This window comes from Seriola dumerili, unplaced genomic scaffold, assembly GCF_002260705.1.
Source record: "Seriola dumerili isolate Sdu_G_001 unplaced genomic scaffold, Sdu_1.0 BDQW01000138.1, whole genome shotgun sequence".
In the NCBI taxonomy this organism is placed as follows: domain Eukaryota; kingdom Metazoa; phylum Chordata; class Actinopteri; order Carangiformes; family Carangidae; genus Seriola; species Seriola dumerili.
Window position 1 is genome coordinate 16,008,910 of NW_019174393.1, and position 22,327 is coordinate 16,031,236.

Genomic DNA, 22,327 nt, shown 5'->3' on the forward strand with positions numbered 1-22,327 from the left:
AAGCCTGAGAGAGGAGATGTAAAACTACATTGAGATGGTTTTTGATTCTTAAAACCACAAATATATCTTCTTATGGATCAACACTTCAAATAAAACAAGGGAAAAGTGTAAAATATAGGACCTTTAATTTGTATCTGATTTGTAGCTAATGGCAGCAACATTATCAAGTGTTACGCCTTGATGAGAACGTCATTTATCCAAATATCCCAATATTAACACAATAACCCTGCCAAGATTTCATTCTCATTATAATGACACAAACTGAAAACATGCTTCATATGTTTTAAAAGTTTTAATTGTGTTAGAAGAGTGACAAACTTCATCCTCAGCATTTTAATTTTGAGTTTTTGCAGTCTAATGTACGCATATGTATTTACAGTGATACCGTAAAGCACTTTAAACATAGACAGATAGCATATCTTGTTTTTTACGTGGAGTTAAAACTAGCAGGCACTTAGACAACTGCTGCACTACCCCTATATAGTGAGGAGGGGGGAGCATTGGTCACATGCTAATACAGATTACAATAGAAATAAGGGGGAACTAGCATTAAACAACACAAATAAACAAAAAGTAAAGGCAATAAACCAATTCATCCTTCTTCTTTTTTTGTGTATCTGCTTACAAACACAGTAAATCACAAACCTGTCCTCCAACAAGATGAAAGCCCTGTGTTGAGTCAGATTTAGGTCATGGACAACTATCATCACATCCACAACAAGTCTGTCCATGCGGCACAGATGAACTCAGCATAATCCCATTGTTTACCGTGCAGAGCAGCAGGATAAAACACTGGGTAAATTACTGCACATATGCGAGAACTTGCACTTGTTCATACAGTTCTTATCACACTGTAACATGCAGCACATCCACTCTGAAAACAAAAAAGCCTCCTGTGTCATCTGTAAAATCTTCCACATCAATGAATATTCAACAAACCTTGATACAGATGCAGCCACAGGGGGATTTTAATGTTGTGCTTCAGACTTGTTTCACTTACTTTTGCCTCTTTCCCATTTTCCCATGAGAGACTGATGCTAAAAGTAAAAAATATTCTCCTTTTTTTCTGCTTTTGGAGGTTGCATGGAGCTCTCTGCTGACTAGTTGGATGCGGAGCTAAAAACAGGGTATTTATGGGTCTTTAAGAGTCTGAGAAGTAAGTCAGTTATTAGGCATTAAAAAAATTTAATGACATGTAATCACAGCATTTTTCATGATGCTTCTTCACCTTTGAAAGATCATTCTTGAGTCCTGTGAATAAGTTGAGAAAAAAGCATAGAGAAATGCATTTTAGAAATAGCTAATGAACAGGAATGTGTATGTGATGGATGAATTCCTGTGGGAAATTATATTTTAAAGTTAAAATATGTAACTTTTCCACATTAAAATGTCTAAAGATGACGAGACTTATGTTATAAATGTTGTTGAGTTGTGTACTTACATTATCCCCAATGTTTTCAAACCTGTGGAGATCTGTGATTTTAATCATGGTAACGGTACGTTTCATTTGGTTGCCTGTCAGTGACGTCATAACCCCTATGTGTATGCGTCAGTGTCATGTTTTTCCTTTTTATCCAGTTTTAAGCCACGTTTTTAAGATAAATATTTTACACTTTGGTCGTTTTTATCTCTGTATTTTAACCCGAGGAAGGATTTTAGTCATCGGACGTATGGATCTTAAGGGGATAGTTGGGGGTTTTTGACGTGGGGTTGTGTGAGGTAGTCATATGTAGTTGGTACATTACCTACAGTAGATTATGTTGTGCATGGTCCCAGTTAGGAAAGCTGACCGGGTGCACCGGCAGAGTAGCAGAGCAATGTTTTGCTGTGCACGAGGCCATTAGAAAAAGCATGTTTTAGACGTCCACAGAAACAATCAAATATCAGTTTAAATGTAACTGCATGTAGAATACTTTCGGCGGGTTATCTTTCTGTGAAAACAGCACTTTTCTTTGGCACTACCGCATTCCTTTGTACAAGTGCACCTACGGAGTGCACTGTATTACGCCGCTTTCTGATTCACTCAGGTGACCTGCGGCTGCGGAGTAATACAGTGCACTCTGCAGGTGCGCTCTGCCACTCTGCCGGTGCCCCGGTCAGCTTTCCTAACTGTGACTGTGCTCATCATAAACTACTGTACCGCCTACATTTGACCAACTCACACAAAACCATGTAAAAAAAAAAACAAAAAACCACAAACTATCCCTTTAAGTTATCAGAGAAAAAAGCCAAGTAAATGTTAGACAGCTCAGCTCCCAGCTCCTCCAAGACGTCCTGTGTCCACTGAACTGCGTCAGTGAATCACTGACTTTAAATGTGAAACTGCTTTATTCAGAGTTTCTACTGGTTTTAATCCCCTGGTCTGTTTGTTCAGGAGAGGAGGAGACCTCTGTGGATAATTCAGCTCCAGGTAAAAACCTCCTGAACGACACTGAAGGAATCCAAACTGGGATGGCAATGATGGTGAAGACAACAACTCCCATGATCCCATGCTGCTTCACAACATCACCAAACGGCATCTTTTCTTTTTGTTTTGATTGAGAGACTCCTAGTGGCAGAAGTTACAGAGTGTGCATTTAAGTTTAGTAAACGTGATCAGTGCTACACAGTACAAGACCAATATATTATATTGTGAAGACAGATGGACCTAAATGTCTGTGTCACAAAAGCAGATCATGTAAAGAAACTTGAAAGATGTGTACCAGTCTGTACTGTAAGAGTCCAGCATCATTCAGACTGCTCTCTGTGAATTCTGTGTATCTGATGATCACATTCATGTCGGCACAAAGAGAGAAAGAGAAAGAGAAAGAGAAATGAATGAAAGCAGGGGAAAGGGCGAAAAATGGAGTTGACTGTGGGGCTGTAGCGTCAATAATGGCTTCATTAACATCACACTATGAGGGATTTTAATCTAACTTGCCCCTGGCAACTCAGTACAACACACACAGACCCACACACACACACACACACACACACTGTAATTTTGGAGATCTTATTAGAGAACAGAGTTTCCATTTGAAAAGGAAATCAATCTAATTTTATATTTTTTGGCATAGGGAAGAGAAGTTGTACAATTGAAATGGTTTTTTAATTTACTTTTATGCATGGGAAATTAACGAGGAGGTAGTGGAAATGCATTAAAAGTTCGTCTGAAATATTGAACTGAAATTTTGGACGACATGATCAATCTACTGTATGTTCTTTAGGATCGCAGCTATACATCCCATCTGGCTGATTCCGTCCATGTCTGTGGTGCATAACATTCTCCTGCTCTTCACAATATCTTTCCTCAAAACTACATCTGGCCACATTTACTAAAGTAAAACCAGGTGAACCGACTGACACCTGTTGTCCTTGATTCAGGTCGATCAGCTGATGTATCCTGACGGGACTATCAATTAAAAGTTTCTTTAACACACCTCAGTGAAGCTGCACAGGAACGATGCAGCCAAGTCAATTCTTTTACAGTGATGGATGACACCTGTCAGCCGACCGCTGTGTCTGAGCAGCTTTTTACAGATTACTGTTGGAGAGAAATATTTTTGTTGCTCCAACCTGCAGTGTTCAAACTGTCTGCACAACCCGGGATGTCTGGGACGGGGGGGCAGGGCTAAATAAACCTGAAACCTTGTCAGTATAGAGACAGAGAGTTAGCATTAGCATGACCACTAACACTGTGTCAGCCACTGCCAGTTACAAGCTAACAAACAACATAAACAAATAAAAGATGCTAACTATGCTAACCGTTCTGATCCGTCTGCTAGTCTCTGGTTCTGGTCTCAACAGATTCCTCATCTGACTCTGATTCTCTCTGCTCTTTCACCTGTCCACCTGGAGCAAGCAGGTGGTGGGCGGAGCACAGGGCCTGATACAGAACAGTGGTGGGCTTGTAGTAAGAGCTCTAGAGACACTCAGAGTAGTTGTCAGTCATAGGAGAGGAGTGAGGTGATGAGGCGGTGCTGCACGGGCCAGGAGCAGAGACACACTGGTGCTCTGCTTTAAGAGCACAGCGGATAGTGATGGGACTTCATTGCTGCAGGTTGGCCACGCATGAAGCTCGCAGCTGAATCACTGTATTATTCCACCCATCTGCACTCGATCTGCTTTATCGGATTTCCCAGGGGGGATTCAGAGCTCTGACATTAAAGGTTTAGGTGACTGCTGCAGCAACAAGACATTTTCTACGGATGGTGCTTTATTCATATAGGAAAGGTTCACCCTCACACATTCATACATTCACACAATGTGACAGTAAAAGTCTGGCTTACAGCTATGAATCTGGAACAAAATTATGCTTCAGCCCTATTTGAACTATGCCCCCGTGTTTTAGCAAGAGGGAGGATGAGTCCGCGTCTGTCACAGTGAGACAGAATAATGAGGCGAAATGAAATGCCAAATGAGGATGTGTGTCAGCCAGACACCTGATACTCTCATACTGAAGTGTCAGTCACTGAGCATAATTTACTGCAAGAGCACTACTCATAAACATGTTGACCAGAATAAAGACCATTACTTCTCACTTGTCAGTCAGCTGGATGTTAAAATCCCTATCACGGCAAAGGACCTTTCACTATTTGAGGCATTTCCCAATAAGAGGGACATCTGAGCTGAGCTGAGTATGCTACTTAAATCATGTAGTAGGTAATTTAAGTCCTTGACTGACAACATGCAAACACCGGTGAGATTTTCTGGGATATTTAGAATATGAATAGAAAAGTACCCAAAAAAATAATTTTCAGAAAATCTGCAAAAGAAAATTCAAGTAAATGTGCGTTTCCATCCACTACTATTATGCCAATATTAAGAATTGTGCACATTGTTTGGATGCTCTAGTGCCATTAGACCATCACACAAGGACACAGTGAGACAATTTAATTAAAAGAACGCCAATCAAAACTAAAACAAACTAAAACCATGTGGGAAATGTTACAGGAATGTGAGATTTAAGCTTGGTTCATGTTTCACATCGTCTCCCACTATTCTTTGTCTCTTCAGTGGATCTAACTGTAATGTGAGTTGTCTAGGTCTGTGGATAGAGTGACACTGTCTCTTTAAGAAAGATGTTTTTTGGGGTGATTAACTCCCTACTTTTGTCTTGGTTTTTAAGGCCATTTTTGTGCTTTTAATGTTAAAAAGACGCACACATTCGTGCAGCGAAAGAAAGAATTTGTCGGCCACTATTTTCCTGCAATTTCTATGTCATGATTTATTTGCCTGTTTGTCTGTTAACATGGCTGTTTGTGCCATTTTGTTTTTATTGATACACTAAATTTTGAAGGTTTTTTGAATGTCTCGTATTTCCACACAGGTTTTGTGAGGCACAAATTAAAAATGCACAATGGAAAGACACTTAACATCGATCTTTTTGAGCTGGTAATGAGTTTGCTTCAAGTCATGTTTTTTCCTCTTTTATGCCTCCGCGCCGGCAGCAGCCAGAGCCGCAGGCATTATGTTGTCAGGTTGTAGGTCCTTCCCATTCTCGTGCATATCCCAGTAACGCCTTGAGGGAATTTTTTTCAAATCTACAACAAATATTCACTAAGACTCAGCGATGAACTGATTAGAATTTGGAGGTCAAAAGGTCAAGGACACTGTGACCTCACAAAACACGTTGTGGCCATAACTCACAAATTCATACACTAATTATGACACAATTTAGCCCAAATATCTTCAAGGATTAAATGAAGTGACGGCATTTAATATCCATATGGTCAAAGATCAACTTCACTGTGACATCACAATGTTCTGCAAAAACACTCAAGCTGTAACTCAGGAAGGAGAGGTGGTGACCATTCTTACTGCAACTTGGCTGTTTGGTGGAGGGATATAACCACGAGGCGGTGATTCTAGTTCCATATAGAATTGTGCTGTATTTGGGAAGTTTTACCTACTATCTAATTCTTTATCGTCTATCTTTTCATACTGTCTTTCTGAAGAAATAATGATGAGTTCGACAGCCTTTCTGTTCTCACCCTCCAGACTAGTGTGTCCCCTCTGATCCACTTAGATCTGTCCATCATGTCCGGCAGTGATTTTGTGATGAAGTGTTGAAATTTACCGTTTTGGTGTTTTGGCCCTTGCACTTCTTCAGTTACTGGTTTCTTGTGTTTCCTAGAAGGCCTTTCGACGACCCCCAGAGCCGGCGCGTGGACTTGTTGCATTCCATCAAATGGAGACGTATGGGCAAAGAAACATGGCTACAGTAGCGGGTCGACTGGAGTTCGTGAACCCTTGGGCTTGTACTGGATCAGTGGTATCTAAAACTGCATTAAATTCAAGCCCAGTAGTAGCTAGTCTTTGGGTGGATTTTTAAACTATGTGCAACAGCCCTATATGGCTTTTTGGGATGGAGACGCTGCAGGGAGGATTCACTGAAGCTGGCTTTGTGTTATTAGTGCTGGGATAAGTGAACCGGTCCCAGCTGAACACTGATGAATAGCACCGTGTTGGATTACACGACTCCTGGGACTGATTTACCCCGAATCCCTCACGTCAGGGAATCGTTCAACGGCTGCGTTTTCACCGCCACAAACTGATTTTTAACAGTAGATGCGGTTACTGTTTCATTAAAAGAAGCCCTGTGTTCCTTCAGGGGCAGAACTCCTCTGTGTTCAACTCACACGAGGAAAAGCGCATCTGAGGTTTTGTGGATTTATACTCACAAGCAAAACTGCTTTCTGTAGAAAACTGAGAGCATCTGTCATTCGTTCATCTGTCTTCAAACAACATGTTTACATTCAGTACTAGAGCAGGAAGTGTAAAGTTCATAACACAGTAAACAAGAGTAGTACCTGAGCCACAAGGTAATTCACAACCAAACCAGCAGCAATGGTAGAAAAATGTATTCAAACAACTCGCAATGATCTCATTTACTACAAAAGCAAAGCAAAGCATGAAGGTGAATCTGCTTTCGACTGTATAGAAATAGAAGGTGTTCACAGCAACTCCATGCTGTCCTTCAAACACAGCACAGCACATCTATGGAGCCCTCTGTGAACACAGAGAGTAAAACTCGGACAAATTCAACTGACGACTGGTAAATATCTTTCGCTAAGTGAAAGGATTCAGACAACAGCTGACATGAGTGATCACAGACGAACACAGGAAACGTGTCACCTGTTGACCTCAGTGTCACACACACACACACACACACACACACACACACACACACACACACACACACACACACACACACACACACACACACACACACACACACACAGGCACATACCTCCAGGGGCCAAGCTATAACTTATATAGCATTCAGCTGCGTTGAGTGTCAGCTGGTTAAATCAGTACGCTTGACTTCTCCCTCATTCCCTGTCTCATTGTTTTTGTTGCTATATTTTAAAGAACCTTTGACAGGATGGTGACACACACACAGTCCGAGCAGAGAAGAGTGAGAGAGGATTCGTGACTTGTCGTCTGGTTAGTGAACATTTTCTAACGCGACTTTAAAACCATTAGTTAGCTCATATGAGCCCAGGCAGCTTGGGATCCGTCATGGTCCATTTGAGACCGACGTCTCTGATTCATCTCTTCAGTCCAGTTGGATGAACGAAGCCTCACAGTGAAGTCCAGCAGCACAGGTTATGAGTTAACGAGATTAGGCTCCTTATTAAATGGAGGATATTGTTTCTGAGTGCTAAACAAACCGAGCATTGTTCCACAGGGACTCGACTGTATTAAAGCCGCAATATAAAACCTTATCAGACAAGCCTATCACTAGAATCAGTGTGTGTGTGTGTGTCTGGTGTGTGTGTAATAGAGTGTGTGGAGTGTCGTGCACTCCAGTTGTTCTGGTGGGGACAAGTGAGTAAGTTTTGTGTGTGTGTGTGTGTGTGTGTGTGTTTGGAGGTGACCGTGAGAATCTGGGGCCCTGTGTTGGAGGTGGTAATGCAGCTGAACAGCTGGCGGGGTTAAAAAACACACACGAGCACACACACACACACACACACACACACACACACACAAACGCGCACACACACACAGTGTCAGGTAACACCGCACTATGTGCAGCCAGATGGGGTATCACAATTTTCCTCTGCAGACCTTTGGCTCCACTAAAGTCTAATAAAACCAAACTGTTCTGATATTCAAACCTCTGCTCAGCTTTGACCAAAAACAACTGAGAAGTGATCGCATGGTTACGTTTCTGTCGGGTCACAAAAGAACAACAGGTTTAATACGTTTCAAGGCAATAGATCAGAGTTTTGATACTCAGTCATTACTGAAAGGCAGAGCTGGGGACAGCCACAGCTAGCAACCACATGTACAGCATGAAGCCAGACTTTCTGATCCTTTGTGTTATTGAAACCTAGTACGCTCCAGTACGCCAAATGCATAAAAATGAGCCACAGTGCTCATAAAGTCACTGTTTCCTAACACACTCTGAACTTCAGACAGATCATTGTGTGTTTAGTAACAGCAATTTGGATGAGCAACACCCTCACTGACGGCATGAGTCAGCGAGTGATGCAGGCAGAGCTGCTCAGGGTTCAAGAACACGGTCGTCTCGCCTCCATTTCGACTACATTTTGGAGGTGAAGCTTTTATTTAAACACAAAATGAAAGCTGGGATTGAGACTTTCTTAGTCTAAGGTCAGGAACACACTGGCTGCGTGGCGGCTGTGGAGCGTCTTGGTTTTCATTTTGGCGCCCATGTTAATGGGTTCGAGTCGGACGCGCTGACCGCCCCGTGGCTGCGTGAGCTACAGATCCGACGCCTCGCCTATTTTTCGCTCGTACGACTCCCAGCGAAAAAACTCTCACTATAGTATCAATGTCTAGGCTGAATCTGAAGATGACACTGACATGAAAAAATATAAATTGTATTTTTTAACCATTTTAGCAGCTGTATGTTTCTATCAAAAAAAAAAAAATCAGACATTCATTTATAATGAAAAGAAATCCAACATTCAAGTAGCCTAAAAACTCTATGTTGAAAAAACAGCAGTTCAGAGACGCAGCCGCCACACACACGCAACACAAGCAGCCGACAGCTATTCAGCTGTAAAACATCTACATCTGCCTATTCTAGGCTACATTGGCAATAATGCAGCTATACTAAGTTTTAAAAAGCATAAGGCTGCAACTATTTACTTTCATTACGATAAATCTGCCAATTTAACAAACTAAATTTAACTTTAATTTGATTTATCATTTTAATCCATTTATATCATGTATAACTAGGAAAAGCATGATTCAATGATAAAAACCATTATCTATAATGTCCTACTGAACACTCAGTAATGTCAGACATGACATAACCTTGATCACTATGAAAGTGAGTATAATTGAAAGGTCAGCTGATATTTCAGTGGTTCATACTTGCACTGTACTTGTTCAAGAGAGATGCAGGAGAGCTCCCGTCTATTGTCCTTTTCATTTGGTTCAAATGCTGTTACACCTCGAGTTTCTTCCTTTTTCTGAGCGGCCCAATTACACCCGGATCCCCCCGAGCTCTGGTTTGAAGCTGGGTGTTAAGGGCAGGGTGGAGCGCGTTTCCTCCACCGTTTACCCTGGAGCTGAGATATTTCTGATCAGCTGTGAGTGGTGGAGGCCCTGCAGGGGACTGACCTCAAATCTTTGCTCCGAGCTAAGAACCAGGCAGGACGTATCTTATCTAAAAGCTATGAATAAAATACGCACGTCGACACAGAGACACGCTTAAACACACACACACATACACACAGTGATTCAGACATGGACATACACAGACCAATGTGTCTGACAAATGAGGGGTGACAAATGAACGCAGGGGACTGCCAGTTGACACACAATTGTGTATGTGTGTGTTTATGTGCGAGTGTATTTAATGTTACAACCCAATTTCTCACTCCCCATTGGTTGTCGTGTGAGTTCTGTGCAAGCAAGCAGCAACTTCTAGTTTATCCACCGAGCATGTATGATTGCACATGTCCACCTCAGCTGCAAGGGAGCTGAGTGTGTGTGTATGTGTGTGTGTGTGTGTGTGTGCATGTGTCACTAATAGGCCTGCACAGTTAGAGCAGTGAGATGCACCATTTCCATCTGCTCGGTACAAATTGAGAAAATACTCTACAGTGTGTGTGTGTGCGCACGTGTACTGTATGTGATTAGTAATCCTGTAGCAGTTCAGTGAAGCACAGCTGCAAACTAATACAGCAGCTTCTGTAATATTTTCTGCTATCTGAAAGCGTTGATCACTTGTTTATGAGGAGAGCCGAGGCTGCTGTTTTAATCTGTGGGAGAAGAAAAACGTAAAAGTACACAGAGAAGGAAAAAAAAAAAAGGAAACACATCTGGCTTCATTAAAGCCTGAAAGAAATGATTTCACTTCAGGATTTTCTGTCCTGACAACGAGCAGCAGAGAGAGTGGAGGAGATCTAGAGACGGTTTACAGGAACAACCTTAAAAAGTTGTGTTGAGGCGGAGGATGATAAACTCTCCAGTCAACATGTTTTACATCAGCATTCAGACTCAATCAGCGGAGTTTCCATGACAACAGTTCACAGCGTCATGACAACGGAAGAGCCCCCGATGGCGTGTGGAACACCCTGACTTCCTGTCGGCTTCCTGCTCCGACTCTCTCTATCGCCATGGATACAAAACCATCCCCTCGCTTCTCTATCTTTCATTGCGGGGTCACGCCCCCAATTCCTCACTTGTCTGGCAGGCGGCAGACTCACACTCACACACACACACACACACACACACACACAAAGGGATAATGACACAAAGAGACAGGTATTCATACACATTTGCACTCATACATCTGCAAGCATAACCCTTCCACATGTGTATTTGTAAATGCATCAGAGTGTTGTTTTAGTGTGTGTGCTGTATGTACATGGTCATCTTGGAGGGGAGACTACTCCAAGTGCCCACCCAAGGATTTCTATTGAAATGTGTGTGACTAAGGGGGGGTGTGGTGGGCCGGTGGGGGTGTGGGTTAATCAACTTGCAACCCACCAATTAGTCACAGTTGCAGCCCCCTGACGAACTTTCTCACTGGGAAAAGAAAGATCGTCCCGCGCTGGATCGACTTCACTTCCACTCCGCTCCTCTCTGAATTCCACAAAGCCCCCATTAACTTCCATCACACCTACTGGTTTTGGTTTCCACTTAACTTCATCGCCTGAGTGAACAAACCTACCTGCAGCTCATGAGATGAAAACACTGCAGCAAAATGTCATAAAAAAAAAAAAGAAAAAAAAGGAGATACTCAGTTTTCTGTCTATGTTTCTCTCTTTGATCATCTGTGCAATCGAAGCCATATTTGACAGCACTTCTTGTATTCACTCTGCGTGTCCCTCTCTTACTTTCATTCATACTCTTTTTCACAGTGGCTTTTCACATACAAAGAACAAAATCTAAACTTGACGAACTTCAACAAATGCTCCTGTTTTCTGTCTGACTGGCTCTCTGACTTGGTTTAATGTCACGTTGTCAATTCAAATTAAGTCATAAATTGGAGTTACAACAGAAAGGGCATCCCGACTCAGAGGATACTGCAAATATATCATCACTGGTGTCAGTGCGGACGCTAATTGGAAACGAGCAAGACGTGATGGCTTGCTTGAGAATAAACTGGCTCTTGAGGAGCTGGAACCATGTTTGGCGGTTTTCCTTTAAAAAAGATCAGTCATTAGTTCACTATATCAACTAATTGGTGCAGCTCTAAGCATCACTGTATCCTATACAACACCAGAAAAACATTAAAGTGATTAGACGTACGCGCTTAGTATTCGATTTCATCGTTTTGAGACATGTGATCGATGAAATTCGTGTCAGTAAGGTGAATCATGGGGAATGTATTTCGTTTGTTTTTTCGGTGCAAAAAAGTTTTGCAAAAAAGTCGCGGCTCGTTCAATGGCTGACGACCTGCACGAGGGGAGCAATACTGAAGCAGGGTACGGCTGTTTCACCTGATGCAACGCTGTCACTCAAACCTTTATTTCTCAGCCTCTGAAGGAGACAGAAACATGAAATACGTCTTCAACATTTGGCTTTTACCCAAATGTTCATCAACAATAATAAAAAAATTCAATAAACGTTAAAAATGTTGAACTTTAGATTAGATTAGATTAACTTTATTAATCCCACAACTGGGCTGAGAATGTTGATAAATGTGCTTGTTTTTCTTAACAAGGCAAAGCCAATGATTAAAAATAAAGGTCAAAGGTTTGAGGATTCAGATGGTTTTTTACCACGTTTCTATCTGCTTCAGAGTCTGAGAGATAAAGGTTTTAGTGAATGTCAAGTTTCTCAGAAAACCCTCAGGTTTTAGGAGGTTGTTTTCAAACAGTGCTGAGGTTTGAGAGGGAGACTTAGGTCTTAGTGAATTAAATATTATGCAGTGTTTCATCACTGATGTTCTACAACAGACATGTAATAATCAAACGCACGGCATTTGCAACATCACGCAACAGAACAAGGCAAGCTCACAGGAGCAGTGCACCGGGCTGAGCCTCTGATGTAGGTCTATAGATGTTAAACAAAGGCTTTGAATCAGTGTCTGCAAAATTTGCAAGACAACAGCCACACGGGTGAACAACAGGAGCACCGTGACAGAAAGAACAATACTATACAACAGAGAAACCCCACGGTCGTGAAGCAGTGCGGAGGGAACATCTTCACTCATTAATCAAGCTCTGCTCCATAGGATGGAAACATGAATATGAATGAAATAAGCTGCTCATTTAACCAGATGTGTCCAGTTCTTACTTAGATTAAGGTCAATAGTCGGATTATCACTTTAACACTTCTCCAACTTTAAACATATATCTTGTGAGGAACTGCCCTGAAAGCCGAAGTGTGTGTTTGTACGTGTGTGTTCATGTTGGTACATGTAAAAGTCTCACATGCCGATCAGCTGGCGGGCCGAGTGGTAGTAGGTCTCTCTCCCTCTCCGGTAGCCTCAGTCCTTGGTGCCAGCCTTTTAAAAACACAACAGCGGCTTTTGTATGTGGGCACGGACAGAGACAGACGGCCATTGTCAGCCGCTGTAACTTCAGACAGACCTCCTCAACTGGAGAGACCGCCGAGAGAGCATTGGCATTTTGTGGTTTCAGTGACTTGGTTTCACTCTTCCTCTCCTTTTCACCTTTTGTTCTCTGCGATCGTGCCATGCTCCTTTTCTACCTCACGCGTTATCCTCTTTTACTTCCTAAATCCTTTCTCTAGTCGTTCCTCCGTGGAACCAACCATCCTCCTTCCTTCCCTTTCTAATTATATTCACTACATTTTTAGAGACTGACAGAGGAAAGATGTCAGAGACAAACCATTATTTTCTACTATTAATACCTGACTCCTCAGGCAGGAAGTACTGAAAGGTCACGATTACCTCTCATTGGCATAGTGGTCGTTATTCCAGGGAAAGCTAAACATCAACCACGCTCCAACTGAGGTGCTTATCAGATGGTCGAACAGCATCTGAACCTCCATCTCTGCGGCACCAAAACTGAGGATGCTGCATCCAAAAATGTCTGTTCTAAAACTGATAGTGATTATCACATCTCGTCCCTCTCCCTGTGGCCATTCAGAACAGCGGTAACACACATTTTCTGAAAGATGGTTGGTTGCGTTCCGATCCACAGTGTACATAAACAGTACTCCCTGCTCCCTGCTCAGGGAATATCAGTTAAGGGAACTTCCCTCGACAAAATTCCTTCATTCTCATTCATTGGACATCCTCCTTCCTTCATGCGTCACCCTGGTAACGTAAACACCTCAGAGACATGTTGCTGCTACTGTGGACATTTAACACTACTGAAATGAAATATTGAATATATATTGAAACAAAAACTGACACCATTACAAAAACTCATTCAATTATTAATTAAATGTATGTAACTTGTGAATAAATGTGATTTGATTGATTTACAAGCTGTTGTCCATCGTCGTTTTTGGCGCACCTGCGAGGCGCAATGACTGATGGGTAATCTTCTTGTCAACTTCCGGCGAACTGATGAACGGTTGTTCAGTTCTTCCCTGCTCAGTTCACAGTTCCCTTCGAACTGAGCACCTTTTGCTCCCTACAGTTTGGAATCTTACTGAATACTGAACGCACCTCCAGTGTATTTAATGGAACCGTAGATGAATTTGTAAAAGAGTGGTCCTCCCTCAATACATTTCTTCAGGACAGCTCTTTAAGAAAGGTTTGTATTTAAAATGACCCTGTGTGAATGTTGCTCTTCTGATATGTTCTGCTATGTTGTTTTAAAATAAAGGGGAAAAAGGAGGGCAAAACAAAAAGAAATACTTCACTGAAAGTCTACTGTATCTTATTAGCCTCAAATGCTAACTTCCTGTTTAACCTTGAAAAGTGGCTCTGGAAAGTTTTTAGCTTGCTCCTTTGCGGAGGACTCTATCTGTAGTTTGCCTGGATTCAGAGCAGTGTGCTGTGTTACAATGGATTCCAATGTAGAAGTCATAATAGGAAATTATCAAACCATCATTAGCTGCATGATACACTTCTCTATTACTGAGCCTCATGTTCATGTTGCTCCGAACACTCAGTAATTCCACATCATAGCTAATTACACCACTTACTCTCCTCCTCATAACTCAGAAGCTCTAACAAAATGTGTTGATTTAGTGATTCAACAGTGAAGAACTGGATGATGCTGCAAGAGACGTTTGAGAAGTTTCTATTTCTGCCACCTGACCCTAGGTCACCATTGGAAACTAGAGCTGAACGATATGATGATTTACAAGTAATTTACAAGTAGACACAGATGGAATAAAAAGTGACAGGTGTATCATAAAGTAGGAAGAGAGGGCTTGCTTAAACATACCAAATGATGATATGGAGCAGATGTAAACAAGCAGATTATTCTCATCAGTTGGGGATTTAAACTTAAAAGCTCTTTTACCAAAAGTTTTATTGCAATGAGGGACAGAGAAATAGAGCTGATCAGAGTGTCCAGTTTGGTATTGTGATGTGAGGGGAACAAGATATTGTTATAAGTACGATGGATAGTTGAAATGTGAGTTGAAGCCAGTGTATATGTCTTCTTATATTTGGAGATGGCCAGTTTAATGCAGCATACATTGAGCAGTGATGGGTAGTAAATGGACATCCAAGGACAAATCTGCAGAGTCTAATGTATGCTGTGTTAAGTGAAGCATTCTGATAAATAACATCACAGTAATCAAAGAATGGAAGAATGAGCCGCGAGGCAAGTTTTTTTTATGGACAGCGAGTGTAAAACAGTTTCTTGAACGATGTAAAATGTTGATGCCATAGTTGACTTTATGTAGGACCTGATTAATATGGGATTTACATGACATTTCAGAGTCAAGCCAAACACCGAGATATTTCATTTTTTTCAACTGTGTGGCAGAGGAGTGCCATCTTCTTTCAATTAATTGTTCAGCCCTATTGGAAAGCTGACTAATGTTGCTGTTCTACACCAAAGCAGGCTGTAAACTTTTCAGAGTCAGACGGGATAAAGTGAAGAAGTGAAAGGAAGGAAGAAGGGAGAAGGAAAAACCAAAACCTGGAACCTTTAGACACAATTTATCTGTGCAAACAATTATTGTTTGTTACCAGTATTAGGCTTATATTTGAATCTGCTCTGTGGAGTTCCGCCTTCCCATTATAGTATTCCACTTTTACCTTTGAGACTTTGTACGTCTACCAATCCCTGCTAAGGAGAGCAGCCGCAGTAACTACTGAACAAACTTTTGAGTGACATAAGTGTTTCGCTGAGCGGAGTTTCCTGTCCGGGCGGCTCAGCATCAAAGAGATCCAGCTGTCCTTGTGGCACAGACCGGCTCTAAAATAACTGTGACCGTACGCTGCCACACTGAGAGCAGACTACAGCTAAGTGGATTAAAAGAATAAGAGCACTTATGAATAAAATGCTTTAGATGGAGAGGCCAGATGAAAACGCAGCAGAGAGAGAGAGGGCGAGACAGAGGGAAGGAAGACAAAATACCACAGTAGAAAGCAGCAAATCAATTATTCAATGTAACATCTGTGGTTTTTAGCATTGCCAACACTGTGGCGATGATAACAGTGCAACCCACTTCTATCAGTATACTCAGAATACATTCAAGTTTGGTTTAGATAAAAGCCGCAAATTCTACAAAATTAAAAAGAATAGCCTCATTCTGATGATTTAACAAGTTGCATTAGGACATTTTAGACTGAGACTTTTTACTACAACATCATCATCTCACAAATTTGAGTGCCAAAAAAAGAAATCTGATTATATTTTTTCCGCTAAAACCAGACAGTTAAGAAGGCTTTGGAAAATCTTGCTAACAAGATTTATTTCCCTCAGTGAAGATTTTTATTTGGCTGGTTTACAGAGCTTGACTCCATCACGCGAGTGTGTGTGAGTGTGTGTGAGAGTGTGTGTGTGTGTGTGTGTGTGTGTGTGTGTGTGTGTGTGTGTGTGTGTGTTAGTGCACACATAATCTCATCTTAAGCATGGAGTTAAAGCTAGAAGGAAGGAGACACACAATTATATCTCATGTACTATATACAGTCACAAAAGAGAGGAGTAGAGAATAGAGAGACTGAGATGAACAGTGGTGCTTCACAGAATATGAGTGAACACTTTGGCTTCGACACTGATATATGATGTTGGTGCCAGAGTCCCTGAGTTAACAGACCAGTCTCTTAGTGTGTCACACCAGAGGATTTCAAGATGATTTGCCAATTTTGCTAAAAAGTTGTTATGCAGCTTTACAGTGATAGTCAGCAAGATCCAAATTAACTGTGGTATTTAATCCATTAAAACATTGTTAAAGTAAGGGATGCATCAGATCATATAGGTCCTGTTACTCAATGAGGCCAATCGACATTTGATATAGTTTCTTTGTCAATGTCATTATAAAATTCACTGTTTCCTATATCAAGTTCAATTTCTTCAGTCCCTGTGGTCCCTTACTACAAGATCCTGGAGTATAATAACTGTCTTATTCATCCCACTGAGTTGCACACAGTGAGCTTCAAGCTGTTCAGATTTTAAATTTGGTTAAAAAATAAAAAAAATTAAAAAAAAACTGCAGATACCCTGAGTTTATTATTGGAACATTTTTCGGTAGATAAGAAGTCGGATGTTTGTGTCCCTAGTTTAAGTTTCTTGTGAGATGTGTTCCAAATTCAGATAGAATGCTAACGTGACTGCAGTGTAGAGACCAAGCAGCAACCTCCAGGGCTGAAAACTGAAGCCAATACGGAAATGACAAAAAACTGCAGTTCCTCGAATGAACACTAGAGTCTGGCTCTAAAAGCGAGTCAGTCCCCACAGACTCTCATGTTAAAATGTCCAAATTTACAGCAGACATAAACATGTTTACAGCCTGGTACAAAAAACACTCTTGGTCTCTACAGCTAATTTCCTCCTCCGTGAGAACTGTACTGGGGTGAATTTTTATATAACTCACCTGTCTACATTTTATTACGGCTTAAGGTTATGCATAATTGAGGGCGTGGTCACTTTAAGTAACAGGTGGGGGCTATCATAGGTGGCTAACCGCTAGCTGTCTGCTCGGCATCACCTCAGCTAATTCAGTCAGTGAACGTGAGCTCTCGGCCGTGTTTGTGGTGTTGGTGTCCTTTGGAGGATTTTTGATGTAAATATCAGACAGATAATTTGACTTGTTGTAGGTTAATCGATGAACAGAACATGTGCTCCTGTTTTGTGAGGTGATTGAAATTTTAGTATAATTTTATTCATATGTTAACGCTAAATAGCAGGTATCAGTGTCTGTACTCGTCATACCTGGCTTGTTAGCTTAGCTCGTTAACTAGCTAATTAGCCAGCAAATGAATTAACTTTGGGTTAGCCTTCGAGCAAGACGCCCAGCTGTGCTATTGATGCTTGCCACAGTTATTAAACTGACATGCGCAAGTCTTGGCTCCCCGCACGCCTCCATCTCTTTTCCCATTTTCGGATTAGCTGGGAGTCAGGCACTGCCAAGATGAGCAGCTCACTCTGAGCTTCAAAACCGCTCTTTAGAAACCTGTGGGCGACGTCATGGAGGCCACGTCCATCTTTATTTACAGTCAATGGTAGAGGCTTGTTATATTCACTAATGAAAGTGAAGCCACCAATTAACAAGTAATATATTGTCGGCAGCTTTTTGTTTCTGTAGCAGGTTTAATCGTATGTAAATTTGCTGATACATTTAAAAGCATAATTTTTCTGTAACTCAAGACACTTTCATCCCTACTGTATTTACTATGTATTTCACTGTCTGTCATCGCTGCTCTATTTATATTATTTATGGATTTACACACTCAGTATGCTGTGTGTGCCAGAATGTGTGTGTGCCAGTATTTTGTAGGCAATTACTATTACACCATCAGGCATCCTATTATGCCACCGGATGAAACCCCTCTGGTTCAAATGCTGCGAGTGCACTGGGCGGCCAGATGGTATCTCACAAGGAAAACATGCGATCACTGAACTCACATTAAACATAACACATTAGCTATTACACATTGGGTACGGTCGTATGTTGGCCAGATTTTTCTTGAGGAGATGTGTTAGGGTGTGCTACTTATTTGATGCTGAGATTTTTATTTATCATTAGAGGAATTTAAATAAGATAAGTAGTGGTGAGAGTGTTGGAACTAGCACATCCATGTATAGTAAACACACATACAAACACAGTGAATGGTGCCTGTATACTCCAGTATAGATCCCACTGAGCTGCTGAATGATCAATGGCATGCAGGCTGTGTCGCTCCAGCTAACCAATCACCATACACCTCCAATCTATTAATTCCACAGTGCATTTGCTACCTTTTCCAATTCAATCACTGTGGCTAAACAACTCACTAATAAAACATCTAAATAGTGCTACAGACTGTAGCGAGACTACTTGCCATTTAAGACACTGAGACAAAAGCCTTGTGAGCACTGGTTGTAAAACATCCTTGCAACAAAACCCCCTGAAAACATAACAGGGAGTCATCAGATGCGGACTGATAAGAGAGTACATGTATCACCGCTAACAACAGGAAACAAACCAACAAATACAAGCAATTATTGTCAGAAAGCATCAGAAGCAATTTCCTGTTTGGAGAGCTGAATAGAACAAATTGAAGTCTGGGGTCTGGAGTCAAGTGTTACGAACACCAGAGAAGAAGAGATGCACACAGATACAACCGTCATGCTGAGCTGAATCTCATTCATTTTCGATCTCTTACGGGGATTTTCCAACACTTCTGACGGCTGTGAGTCTACATGTATCCACTGTCAAAATACTGGATGCATCAAAAGAGGAACACAAGCTCAAGCCCCCCCCCCCCCCCCCCCCCCCCCCCCAACGGCACATATGGAATGGCAAGCAGCAGGTGAGCAGCCCCTGAGAAGTCAGATGCATGATGTATAATGTACAGAGGGAGCCATGCTGTTGAAAAAGCATATGGTACAGAGAAGGACTCCAGCTCGAAGATTGTGTTCACTGGCAGAACAAAGTCACAATGAGTGCACTCCAATCACCACAGAGATTTGTATGCGCGTGTTCGCATGGAGGAGACATGACTGAAAAGGGCCAAGTAAGAGAATGTGCTGGTGTGTGATATTGAGTGGCGTCCAGGCATATTGCAGGACAGATGGTTGGAGGATGCTCTTGTTCTCTTCCCTGAAGGAAACAATCTTTCTCTCTCTGTGTATGTAAACAACAACAACAACAACAAAAACCCAGAATCTTTGACACAAACATCTGAAAGGAAAATAACCAACTTGCATGAGTTGTAACAATGCAGCCAAAGTTAATCGACATCCTCTAAAACTAACTCGACGGCTGCAGCTTCACAGCAGAGCCAACCGTTGTTCATATAAAGGTAAAGGAAAAAAAAACTAAAGGTACCTCTGACTCTATCTTGACTGCAACATGGGCTGAGTTTATGGTGATAGATGAAGAAAATGAACACAACCCAGGAAGAGTGGGAGAACACAAATGGACGCCATGAACAATGAGGAACGCAGGAATCACAGATTTGACCGGCAGTCAGTTTATGATTGGTCTGAACGTCTGGCGTTAGATCACTCCACTCAGTGATCGCTCAGAGGTGCTAATGGAAGCAAAACAACAGTCTCCATGGAAACAGTGGAATTTAAAATCTATTTCACCGCTGCAAAAGCCTTAACTTTTTTTTCCTTAATTAAAAAAACCTTTTAAGAGATTCTGTGCAACATCCTTAAGTAACTCCCTCAGCTAAGGAGAAATTGTTATACTTAAGTAGAAATCTCAAGGTGTTTTGTGCAACAGGCCTCAGGAAAACAGACACTGATCGCTTAAAAGATTCCACCAGAAAATGATCTCAGGCTAGTTGAGCCGAATTTAGGATCCAGCATAACAGGGAACAGTTTTTTTGCTCTGGTGACAGTAGATGAAGCCAAAGCCAGCTGTGTTTATGGGAAATGTTACTTACTTTATAAAACAAGACCTGCGATGAGGAGCCACAGAAAGTTTAAGACATTAACAAAGCTCACTCAACAAATCTATCACCATTTGTCTATTTCTGTACCAAGTCAAAGAATATTAAAAAAAAAAAAAAAAAAGTCTCACAGAGTCATCTGAGTTAATCTGATCACACAAAATCTCATCAAATGGGGACATGCAGGTTTGTGTTCAGGACACGAAAACATTTAGAAACCTCTGATCGCTGACGCTTCCTGAACGTCATGTCCTGAGACTCATCTCCTGCTCTCTGATTGAACAATAAGATAACCTCGTTAAGAATCAATGCTGGACATTTTAGCGTGCGATTTGATTTCTCAAAGGTCAAAACAAAACGTCAACCAAAGCCGGACTGAAGATGGCTGAAAGCAGACGACTCTCCTTCAGAGAGTTCAAAGTCCTCAACAGATTTCTGATTTTAATTTTCAACTTTGGTGAAAAAGGCTTTGTCCTTGAATCTGGAGAAAACTTCACATAGATTAGCTGATGACACTGTAAATATGGCTCGCTTTTTAGTTTGAATTAAGCTCTTTTTTTTCTACTTTTGAGGCCAATATCAATATTCGAGGATTTAAAATCTGGTGCCAATACATCAGCTAATATTCTTAACATAAAAATATAACAAACATTTTTATAGTATACCGAGTGGGACTCATCAGCGCTCTCTGGAGGACTCACTATGTAAAGGCATGCATGACATTATGTTAAAAGCTTGCACTGATTGATCTGATGAGGAGGTGATAGTAACAGGTGGAAATCTCAGACTGCTCCACTAGTCTGGTTTTGATGAAACCTGAAGTGATGATTCATCTTGTTACTGACTGGAGGACAATGTGTGTGTTGCTGGTTTTTTTTCTTTTTGGGAATTAGTACACAAACAGTATGTAAAGGAATTATGTTTGTTTGTTTTTTTTTTTATTTTACTTCCCCATCTGCGACCCAGTTACTCAAATTAGAACCAAGCTCTACTCTTGGATGTCTGTGGGAGGATCTGAGATTTGACATCTGCTGTGCTGACACTTCAGCAGCCTATATATATTGTATAAAACAAATCAACCAGGTGATTCCTGAGAAGTTTTAGAGCCACATGCCTAAAACTTTCTGGACTTAAATTTCCCAAAGCTTTTTCTTTAAGAAGAGCTATGGTAAATTTAAAATGGATATTCAGCATCCAAACTAAACACATACATTCCTTTCAACTTACATGTATAGTACAGGAATAGTATAGAACATATGTATTAAAGGGACAATTAGAGCGATTTTGTTGCAGGAACTCCAGCTGAGATTTTGAAGGAAACGCCAGCAACACATGAATAAACGCCTTCATCAAGTAAGTTCAACAGAGGATGTGGGAGCACAGAACACAACAGAGCATCGTCACACTGCACACACAACACTGCATCTCATTCAGACTCCAACTTGTGTTTGGAAAAATGGTTCAGCATGTTCAGATCATGGTTAGAGAAACCCCCGCGTGCACTGCAGAGGATTCACTTCAAACAAAATCTGAGTGGACGGGAACATTCAGCCGTGGAACATATTGTAGGAGCAAATTTCCACGTCGGCAATGCGTGTCTGAACAAATGTCATCTTTACGTGTGAAATTCACCTTTCATTGGCGCCGACTGCAGATTCTGGAGTGTGCGGAATCTCCGAGGGGATAACACAGACGCACCGCTCAATCTTTGACAGCGTTCAAAACGTCCACAGCATCACATGTCAGCCACCACAGTCAATTCAATCGGGAATTTTTTTTTCTTTCTCAGTTTCTTACCTATTTGGCTGAATAGCAGCAGCTGGGGAATGATCAGATCGGTCCTGGGAACTGCCGTCTCCATAGTGTCGGCGTGAGAATTAAACGTAAAGAGACAGAATGAGGGTTTCTGAGGGACGGACGGCGGGTCGGGTGCGT

General features: G+C 41.5%; 1 protein-coding gene across 1 annotated transcript in view; it reads right to left on the reverse strand.

The window, feature by feature from the left end:
- LOC111224609 (receptor-type tyrosine-protein phosphatase zeta-like) overlaps positions 1–22,253 on the reverse strand; it is a 72,566-nt gene extending 50,313 nt beyond the window's left edge. The window contains exon 1 of the mRNA XM_022749160.1: positions 22,190–22,253. Within this exon, the coding sequence (XP_022604881.1) occupies positions 22,190–22,253 (64 nt within the window). The remainder of the gene's footprint in view (positions 1–22,189) is intronic.
- Positions 22,254–22,327: the final 74 nt, after the last annotated feature.